Raw genomic sequence first — 11,158 nt, 5'->3', positions numbered from 1 at the left:
CAAAGGGTATCTATATCTATATATCTCCATCTACCTATATAGCTATATCTATATTGAGAAAGAGAGACTATAGGTTAGAGAGAGCCTTTTGCAAAATACATCAATGGTAACATACTATAAAAACCATTCAGCACCATGCTTTTTTCACCTAAAATATCTTGGGGATACATCTAGAGCTGCTTCATTCCTTTTAACAGCTGTATAGTATTCTATTGTATAGATGTACCATAATTTATTTAATCAGTATCTTATGGATAGACATTTACCTTATTTCCCATTTTTGCTACTGCAAATAACACTGCACAAAACATCCCTTTAAATATGGCTATGTGTTCTTATGTGATAAGAACACATGCACTTATCTGTGGGATAAACTCCTAGAACTGGAACTGCCTTTAAAATATCGCCAAATTGCCCTCCTAAAAGTTGTACCAATTCAGATGCCTAGTGATAAATTTACAATTGCCTATTACAACATACCATTGCTGGAGACTTCCCTGGTGGTCCAGTGGCTAAAGTCTCCACGCTCCCAATGCAGGGGCCTGGGTTTGATACCTAGTCAGGGAACTAGATCCCACATGCCGCAACTAAGAGTTCACGTGCTGCAACTAAGTGTTCGTGTGCCACAACTAAAAGATCCCGCACGTGGCAATGAAGATCCTGCGTGCTGCAACTAAGACCCAGTGCAGCCAAAAAAAAAAAAAAAAAAAAAAAAAAAAAAATATATATATATATATATATATATATATATATATATATATATATATATATATATACACACACACACACACACACCATTGCCAATATAAGGAATCATCAAACTTTTTGAACTCTGATAACAGGTAAAAAAATGTATGGTAGCTTTAATCTCTCACTATACATTTTCCCTTTTTTTTCTTTTATGGCTTTTATGTTTCATGTCATGTTTAGAAAGTTCTTCTCTACTCTGAGATTATAAAATAACTCAAGATTTTTTCTGCTACTTTAGAGGTATTATTTTTTCAGTTTACAAGCACAAGTCTTACCTCCCTCATTCCAGATATTCTTATTCAGCTAGGATCATTCTAGCCTCTTAGCTGATAGTGAACTTACTGTCAACTAAAACCAGAAGTTTTTTCATGGGTGCAGTTAAGCTCTCTCTTCCCCATTCTGTATCTATGCATACACATTTATATCTATGGTAGAAGCAGAGGTGAGGGATTTATTTCCTGCAAATACTCCAAAAAGCAATTGCTCCCAAACCAAATTAAGGTAGAAAACCAAGTTGAGATCACTTACTTTTGCACCGTCTTCCATCCTCAGCTAGAATAAATCCCTCTGAGCATTTGCAGATGTAAGAACTGCCACGATTAACACAAATGTGTTCACAGCCATGGTGGGTTGATTTGCAGACATCCTTCCCTGAGGGTAATGTAGGAAGTTAAGCAACCTCATCAATGTAGAAATGAGCTGGGTTGAACAGTCATGTCAGGACAGATCATAGAAATAATCCATTAAAAAAAATCTCGGTCAAACTTCCTCTATAACACCCCCCTTTTCAGTCTAATACTCAGGATACGGCATGGTAAAGGAAACCTCCTCCTCTCAGAAAGCTCTAGTTCCCATGAAACTGAATGGTGAGATGGGTAATCAGGTGTCCTGGATTTATTGTTAATTTTTAGAATTGTTCGATGTGCTTTGAGTTTTGATTTTCCCAAGCTACTGATTTTTCCCCATAGACATCCCAAACGCTTCAGTTTTAATTGTCTGATTAACATTTTTCATGTGTGAGATACTTTTAACTCTCCAAAGTAGTTACAGCCTTTTAATCTTCACAACGTCCTGTGGAAAGAGGAGGGCAGGGATAATTATACCCAATGTATAAATGAAGAAACGAAGTTTCACAGAGTTGCCCAAGGTCATACAACCAGTTGATGACACAGCTGAAGCAGGATGTGTCCTGAGTAGTCCTCCTCCGCGGCATGAAAGCCTTTGGTTCTCTGGTTCTTTTCTGTCATTAGCTCCCTACAAGGAGAAGCTTCCTACAAAATTGGAATCAGTGACTACAGATCCCTCTGGAAGTGGGAATGGTGGGATTTGATTTAGCAATCAAATTTCAGAGGAAGAAGTTGTGCCTTGTGTACAATTGTGTACAATATCTCAACTTATTGAGCAAAAAATATGTTGAACGAAGAAATGATGCACATGTATGCCCATGCTTACAGAAAGAGAAGCAAGAACAAATGGCTCAGGCAGACATAATGGGCAGAACTGTAGCCATGGGCTCCGTAGAAGGACACCGCCTTGTGAAGGCAAAACATAGGCTAGTGTAGGGAGCCCTGCAGAGTCAGGTCACGGACCCACGGGCATCCCAGGAATCGGTTTTTCAGACAGAACTTCTCACTAACAGTAGAAGCCCCTCTTCCTGGCAGAAGAATGCGGAATGAGTTCTTCCCAACCCCACTAAGGTTGACCTGTGGAGGCCCCCAGTTATTTCGGGAATCCATGAGGATATTCCCCCAAATCAACCTCAACAGCAAGTGAATTTTTTTTTTTAAACTAAAAAAGGAACATCCTGCCCACCAGAGCAGAGTATCACAAAAGCAAGTGGACAGTGTCAAGATCCCCCAAAGCAGGGATTAACAGCTCAGAATCTCACAGTGGAGGAAAAATCTCCACCTTGTTCTTGTCTACTGCCCACCTCACTGAGCTCGGCCAACCCTGTCTCTTCTGTTAGGGGCTGTGATGGTTAACTTGATGTGTCACCTTGTCTAGGCTATGGTGCCCAGTTGTTGCATCAAACACCAGTCTAGATGTTGCTGTGAAGGTATTTTTTTTAGATGAGATTAACATTTAAATCAGGAGACTTTGAGTAAAGCAGATTATCCTCCATATTGTGGGTGGGCCTTATCTTGAAGACCTTTAGAGAAAAAAAGACTGAATTCCCCAAAAGGAAGAGGGAATTCTGCTTCCAGACTGCCTTTGGATTACAGCTGCAACATCGGTTCTTCCCTGGGTCTCCAGCCTGCCAGCCTGCCCTACAGATTCCCTGTCTATCTATCGATCTATACACACACACACACACACACACACACACACACACGTACACATACATTTTATTGGTTCTCTGGAGAACCCTGACCAATATATCTTCTAAGTAAACTCAGCACCTGTTTTGAGTGACCTACAGAAGCAAATGATAGAATGGATAAACAAGACTCACAGAAAATCCTTTCGGCCCTTCTCGCACCTTCTGCCCTTACTTATAAGGTTTTCCAAGAAAAAATAGCACTATAACTATTCTTTGATCCTTATAGAGATTGCTGGCAGAGATTCTAATCCCATCCAATGACTAGCCAGGCACCGTGCTAGGCTCTGGGCATCCACACAACTCTTGTGGAAAGGGCCTACAGCTGGGAGAAAGTGAAAAGCAGCGAAGAGCCTGACAACTCAGGACCTTGACTGAGAAATTCTTGAAGAACTAAGGGTCTGTTGTACTGATCACTAGCACAACAGTTTCAGAGCACCGAAGGCAGGAACTTACAATAGTGACATTGATTATAAAGGAAGACTTTCAATGCTTAATGAAGTTCTCCAACTGTCCAAGACCCACAGATGGAAAAGTCCGCCTCTACCTTGAAGCCACTTACTTCTGCAGTGTTTCCCATCCTCAGCGAGTCGGAATCCCTCCAAGCACTTGCAGATGTACGAATCACCACTGTTCACGCAAATGTGTTCACAGCCGTGGTCTACTGCTTGGCAGACATCTTTCCCTGAGGACAGCAGAGCAAGTTAAATGTTACCAACATCAATTTTCCCTGGGCTTCACCTGGGAATTTCCATTCATCTCAGCCACTGGACTCCAGGGCCACCTGAGCTCAGTGATCCGTGGGGAGGAAGGTAAAACTGAGGATGAAGTTCAGCGGCTCTAGTTCGGGCTCACTCTCCCAACTTCCTCACTATCACCGCCACCGTCATTCACCAGCACCTACTTCAGTGTCTCATAAATATGCAAGCCATCATCAGCTTTCTGCAGATGCAGTTTGTGATATCAGAAAGGAAACACTGTTGGTATGATTACTTAGGAGATTAAACCTCAATTTAGATTAGTGGCACTGAAATCTAATTTTGGCTTTTCCCCTGACATATGACTTTGGAGAATGACTTAACCTTACCTTTCCTTTCTGAAAAATGAGAAAAATACTTCCAGTTACCCATCTTTTCTTCAAATGTGAAATATGAGGTGTTCTTTGTAAAGTACTTTTGAGAAGCTTGAGAAAAAGACGACTGATGGGGTGGGAATCATTTGCTCAGGGTTACACACCCCCCTTTGACTATATAGAGACGTGTCTTGGCCCCATCTAAGAGGCCTTGCTTTCTGAGACGTAGAATGGCCTCATCATAAGGTGGTCTCTAAGAGGGATTTGCACCACCAGAAACAACAACAACAATACTAATTAAGAATAAAGAAACAGAGGCTCAGAGAAGTTAAGCAACTTGCCCAGCTAATAAATGGCAGAGCTAGAAGCTGATAGAATACTGGATTTCAGACTGTACATCTTTCCAGTAGAGCACACTGCCAACCTGTCGTTTCTTTCCACAGGGCACAAATGAACACCTTTGGTTGTAGCTCTGGCACTGACTTTTTTCATTTGTCCATTTGTTTGTTTTCTTTTTAATAGACTTTATTATTTAGGACAGTTTTAGATCTACAGAAAAACTGAAGATAGTACAGAGAGGTTCTATAAACCCCATACCCAGTTTCCACTATTATTAACATCTTTTACTAGTGTGACACGTTTGTTAACAATTAATGGACCATTACTGATACAGTAATATCAACTAAAGTCCATAGCTTATTTATATTTCCTTAGTTTTTAAGCCAAAGTCCTTTTTTTCTGATCCAGGATCCCACATTACATTTAGTGGTCTTGTGGCATCGGTTTTTGAGAGTAACTGATACACAGAGATCAGTACGGTGGATTTCATGCAGAGGTCAGATACAGTAATGTGAGCCCACTCCAATAAAAACTTACTTCTGCAGGTTTTCCCATCTTCACGGAGTATATACCCTTCAGAGCACTGGCACACAAAAGAGCCTCCACTGTTTACACACGAATGTTCACAACCATGGTTCCCCAAAGCACAAGAGTCCAATTCTGACAATCCAATTGGAATTAGAGAAAGAGAAAAAGGAAATGATTCATACATTACTTATTCAATCTTATAAGACATTTCAGACACCTTAAATGAAAGCAGTACTTTATCCCACAGGGCACATTTCAAAATAGAAAGCATGTCTATAAGCAAAAATTCTTAATATATAAAGAGCACATAAAATAAAACAATATGATCATCTCCATAGGAAAAATGAACAAAAGACATGGAAAGAAAAGTTACAAAAGGAGAGATAAAAAGGGCCTATAAATATTAGAAAGTAAGTTCCACATTATTGATTATCATATAACTATAATGTCAGCTTATCTACATATCTGCTTATGTATGCATGTATGTGTCCTACTTCGGTCATCCATCCATCCAGTCACTCATTCGTTTGTTCACTGAGTTGTGGAATATTTCATGAGTCCCTTCTCTCTGAGTCAGGTACTCTTCTAGGGTCTGGGGATGTAACAATGAATAAAACCAAGTTTCTGCTTTTGTGAAGTTTACATTTGGTGGCAAGGGTGGGAGGAAAGAGGGGGCAAGACAAACGACAGACAAACAAATATATATGTTATATGGGGAAGGTGCTATGGGGAAAAGCAGGACAAGGGGGATATAGAGTGCCCGCTGGTTTGCGGCATAGGGAGGGCTTGTTATTTTACGTGCCGCAGTCAGAGAAGGTGACGCTGAGCAGAGCCCTGAAGAAAGAGATGAGTGAATACGTAGTGTTTGGAAAGAACAGCATCCAAGGAGAACAGCATCTGCAAATGGCAGTGGTAGGAGTGGGTGTGGCACGTTTCAGGAAAGGTAAGGAGACCAGGGGGCCAGGCAAGTGATAAGCCAGGATAGACCACGTGGGAGTCACAGGCAGTGGTTGCATCTAAGTAAGAAGGGGTCACTGGATGGTTTTGAGCAGTGGAGAGACATGAACTGACTTTATTTTTAAAGGACTACCGTGCACAGAATGGGGCACAGGTAAGGCTGGAGCACGGAGAGCTGGAAGAAACCCAGTGCACTGATCCTGGTGGCCCAGACAGGCTGGTGAGAGGGGTCAGACTGTGCCTGTGCTTTGAAGGTAGAGCCTACAAGTTTTGCTGATGGGTTAATATAAAGAGTTTATCTTCATATGGATATGACAGAAGAGTCACAGGTGACTCTGAGGTTACAGGACTGAGCAACTGCAGAATGGCATTGCCATCCACATGGCTGGGGCAGCTTCTGCGGGAGCCGGTTTGTGAACCTGTGAAAACCAGGCTGATATTTAAAAAACCCATTACTGAGGACAGGTGGGAAGTGATTTTTTATAAGAACCAAACATAATTCTGAGAGTCAACGCTATCATTTCAGATCGAGGAGAATTTCTACAATGCATATGACATGAGGTTATTAAATAAATGTTCCAAAGTGCATAATCACTTTTATAGTCAGGCACAGACCATACGCTTTTTTCTAAGACATTTTTGCAGTATTTTTTTTGGAAGGGAGTCCTGAGAACCACCCTATGCGTTAATTAAAGCAGCTGTTGTTATTCTCATTTACTAGCTAGGGAAACTACGGTTTGGGAAGATTAATGGCTTGCCAACATCAAATGCTAATAAGTGATAGCACCAGATTAAACATGTAATTTTCTGATAAGAAATCCCTAGCTAAATAAATGTTTTCCCTAGCTACACTGCGTTGCTATATTCTAAAGTAAGCTTCCAAACATGAAGGGAATTGTGCTTGTCTTCGTTTGGGCAGAAGCACCGCCAAAATCGTTGTACAATGGGAAGGCATTATATCAACTAACATTACAACTGCAGAGGAGAGTCAAAACAGAGCTGCCCCTTCCTCTTTGCTCTGAACATGACTTACTTCTCTGGGCACAGTCTAGACTCATTATTAATGCAGAACATCACCCGATGGCTTGGGGTAATCCCTCACATAGTGTTGAGTGGAAATGCAGTTGAGTGATCCATAATACAGACAGCTGGCTGGCTGTGGAGGCGAGCACTTTTTTCCTCACCATGAATTTATATTAAGAATACTCCATTTTCCAATGCAATAAAATAGCTATACATAACTCTTTCAGTCCAGTCTTGCCAAGCCATAATCCAGACAGAACCCCTGAGCACACCCCTTCTTTTTTTTTTTAATATAAATTTATTTATTATTTTTATTCTTGGCTGCGTTGGGTCTTTGTTGCTGCGCGCGGGCTTCTCTTGCTGTGGAGCACAGGCTCTAGGTGCACGGGCTTCAGTAGTTGTGGCTCGCGGGCTCTAGAGCGCAGGCTCAGTAGTTGTGGTGCACGGGCTTAGTTGCTCCACGGCATGTGGGATCTTCCCGGACCAGGGCTCGAACCCGTGTCCCCTGCATTGCCAAGCGGATTCTTAACCGCTGCGCCACCAGGGAAGCCCACCCGCCATCTTTCTGGAGCTTCCCCCATGCCCTGTGCTGTCTCCGTAGCTCCATCTCAGGCTGCAATTTTGAAGAGTGATTGTCTCGGTGCAGGGGCCCTGAAAGCTCATCGGCCCCCAGGTTCTCCCACGCCGAGCCGTGATGGTCTGAGCCTGTACTAGGCAGAGTGGCACTGCTATCCTTTATCAGGAGGCTGCTGAGCCTGAAGCCCCTGTTCTCAGGGGGCGTATTCACCCTTGGCTGCAGACTATCCCGGGAGCTCCCAGCCCAGCTTCTGAGCTCTCCTGGGCTTTTGTACTAATAGCTGTTTGGAAATTTTGTGGTGTGCATGCTTTAATAGCATGTAAAGAGTTTGGGTTTTTAACCTTTTCCCTCCTCACCCCCTTAGAGCATCTGATCAAGAGAGAGGAGAGCTGCGGTTCTCACCCTCTGGTGAGCATCAGTCACTTGCAGAGATTATTTTAAAGGCAAAACAGGCCCATCGTTCAAAATTCAAACATATTAAGGGCAGACTTCCCCTATGGAGGGGTATCTGGCAATATCTACCAAAAGTACAAAATGTACCTTTGACCCGGCAACTTCACTTCTGGAATTCCCTCCTGCAGATACCCTGGCACATATGAAGTGTATCAATAATTTGATATACTTTTTAAAAATATTTATTTATTTTATTTATTTATTTTTGGCTGCATTGGGTCTTCGTTGCTGCATGCGGGCTAGTTGCGGCGAGCGGGGGCTACTCTTCGTTGAGGTGTGCAGGCTTCTCATTGCGGTGGCTTCTCTTGCTGCGGAGCACGGGCTCTAGGCGCGTGGGCTTCAGTAGTTGTGGCTCGCAGGCTTCAGTAGTTGTGGCTCCCGGGCTCTAGAGCGCAGGCTCAGTAGTTGTGGCGCACGGGCTTAGTTGCTCCGCGGCATGTGGGATCTTCCCGGACCAGGGCTCGAACCTGTGTCCGCTGCATTGGCGGGCCGATTCTTAACCACTGTGCCACCAGGGAAGCCCCTGGTATACTTTCAAGTTATTCACGGCAGCATTGTTTGTAATAACGAAAAGTGGGAAACAACCCAAGTGTCCACGACTACTCAGGAGACAAGCTGAATAAATATTCTATACAATGAGACACGAAGCAGCTGTAAAAAGAATGAGGCAGTTCTCTGTGTAATGATTTGAAGAAATCTCCAATAAGTATCATTGAATGAAGAAAAAAAAGGCATAGAATAGGGTATACAGTGCACCACTTTGTGTGTGTGTTTAAGGAAAGGGGAAAAAATATAAACAGATATTTGTATTGGCCTTTATTCACACAAAGAAACATGGAGGATAAATAATACACAAATAAAAATGGAATATTAGCTATCTGTTGCTACGAAACAAGTTATGCCAAAACTTAGCAGCTTAAAGCAACACGTATTATCTCACACAGTTTCTGAGACTGTGGAATTCCCGAGTGGCTCAGCTGGGAGGTTCTGGCTCAGAGTCTCTCAAGAAGCTGCAGTCGAGCTGTCCCCTGGGGCTGCATTGATCTCAAGGCTCGACTGGAGCTGGAGGATCTGCTTCTGAGCTCACTCATGTATTCACTGGCCTGAGTTCCTCCCTGGTGGTTGCCTGAAGGCTTCAGTTCCTCACCATGTGGGCCTCTCCACAGGGTTGCTCCCGACATGGCTTCCCCCAGAGTGAGTGATTCAAGAAGTGAGAGAGAGCTCCCAAGAGAGCAGCCACAGTGTCTCTGATAACGTAACTGGAGAAGTGACATACCATTGTTATTGCCATATGCTGTTGGTCACACAGACCAACAGTGAAGGAGGGACTACACGTGTGTGAATTCAGGAGATGGGGATTGCTGGGGGCCGCCCTGGAGGCGGCCCACTACCCGTTCCTGATGGGAAGTGGAGGTAGGGGATGGGTGGAAGGGCAAGAATAGGAGCCAGACTTCTTAATGTACGTCTTTTCGTATTGTTCTGATTTTTAAACCATGTAAAAACCTTTTACCTATTCTAAAAATAGAATAAACTTTAAACAAAAAAATCTTACAAAAGTACTCCTCTTGCTCACCTTTGACACATTACAGCATTATTTTTAAAGGCTGCACCATGATTCATTTAACCAGTTTCTTATTGGAAGGGCATTTAGGTGGTTCCTAGGCTTTGCTATTACAAACATTATTGCAATGGATATTCGTGTGCCTGTAGTTTTGCATACAATGTGAAAGCATGTCTGAAAGATAAACATCTAGAAGTGGAATTGCCTAGTTAAAGGGAATGAACATTTACAACTGGATACATATTTTCAAATTGTCCTCCAAGGAGGTTGCATCAATCACCGTAAGATAATCTCTATTTCTGGGGGTCCAGGGTGCCGACTGGGCTTCTAGATATTTTAAAAGCCCCACAGATGATTCCAGTAAACCACCAGGGGTGAGATGCTGGCACTGGACCCAGAGCTTATGTTCAGAGACCTTCCCAAGTGTCCAGATGATTCTGCACCTCCACCATCATGAACCACATGCTATCGTCTTTCTCTTGGGCTATTACTACATCGTCTGCTAACGGGGTCTCCACAAACCTACTTCCGCCCCCTCCAGCCTATCCTCCCCGACTCAGCCCAAGTCCTCTTTCCAAAATGTGAATCTGCTCACATCACTCCCTCCCTCTGCCTGAGATCCTTTAATGCTTCCAAGAGTCTGGATAAGACACAGAATCGTTGGTGAGGTTCGCGGGACCTGCCCTGCTGCGTCATCTCATCCACGCTCCCCCAACTCTGAGTACTTTCTTTCAGAACCTCAGTCCCAAGCCAGAAGCTCTCCCCGCACAGGGCTCTGCACAGCCGTTCCTCTGCCTCTCCTTCCTCCGCCACCTCCTCCAGATGTCTTCCCAGACCCCCCCGGCATAGGGCCCAAAGCACCAGGCATCTGCCCCCTCTGGTAACATCACAGCTGTCACTGAACAGTTAGTTATGTGGTTGCTTTGGATCTGTGCCCACCTCCTCACTGGACTACGCTCCCATGGGCTCTGACCTCCAGGGGACCGCGGGCTGCCTCTGCCCTCCTCTCTGTGGACCTAACTTAATGCTTGGCCCACAACAGGTCCTCAGCAAACGCCTGCTGAGTACAAGGAAACATTTCCTCAGTTTTCTACTCTGAGGGTAACTAGATCCTCCGCCCAGGGGTTTTGTGCAGGTGTTTTAAATCAGAACCCATGCGGTGGGGATGCTGGCGGTCAGCTGGGCACCCCTTTCTCTCCCACGTGCCAGCCTCGCAGAACGCAATTCATATTTGTTCAGCAAAATGTCCAGTTTCTGCACATCAGGGACATTCCGGTCACTCATAATTAAAGAACTACACGTGGTAACTCCCCGACCACAGGCTCTAGCTGCCCTCCAGTCACCAAGTCTGGAAACCAGCTTGGAGTCAGCTTCTCCCCAGAGCCAAAGGTACTCCCACTAGGAAAGCACTTCAGTGGTTCCCCAACAGGCAAAGAGAGCCACCATCCCTGACTCACGATCATGGGGTGCCTTCAGCCTGGGGAGAATGGTGGGCAGCCCGCCGAGAATTCATTCATTCAGCAAGTGTCAACGGAGCACTTACTCTGCCAGGCTCTACCCTCATTCTCGGGCTGGAAGGGA

General features: G+C 44.1%; 1 protein-coding gene across 9 annotated transcripts in view; it reads right to left on the bottom strand.

The window, feature by feature from the left end:
• The window catches only part of MATN2 (matrilin 2), a 150,176-nt gene that overhangs the window by 10,235 nt on the left and 128,783 nt on the right, over positions 1-11,158 (bottom strand). For 6 of the 9 annotated variants that reach the window (XM_082432698.1, XM_082432699.1, XM_082432700.1 and 3 more), the window contains 3 exons: positions 5,016-5,138; positions 3,630-3,752; positions 1,279-1,401 (listed from right to left, as the gene is read on the bottom strand). In XM_082432698.1, the coding sequence (XP_082288824.1) occupies positions 1,279-1,401; positions 3,630-3,752; positions 5,016-5,138 (369 nt within the window). Of the gene's footprint in view, positions 1-1,278; positions 1,402-3,614; positions 3,753-5,015; positions 5,139-11,158 lie in introns of all 9 variants that reach the window. The other 3 variants (XM_082432697.1, XM_082432692.1, XM_082432693.1) reach the window with 1 other exon arrangement.

This window comes from Balaenoptera physalus (genome assembly GCF_965194825.1).
Source record: "Balaenoptera physalus genome assembly, chromosome: 17".
NCBI classification, from domain to species: Eukaryota; Metazoa; Chordata; class Mammalia; order Artiodactyla; family Balaenopteridae; genus Balaenoptera; species Balaenoptera physalus.
Note: the sequence above shows the minus strand (reverse complement) of the source record. Positions and strands in the feature narration are given on the sequence as shown.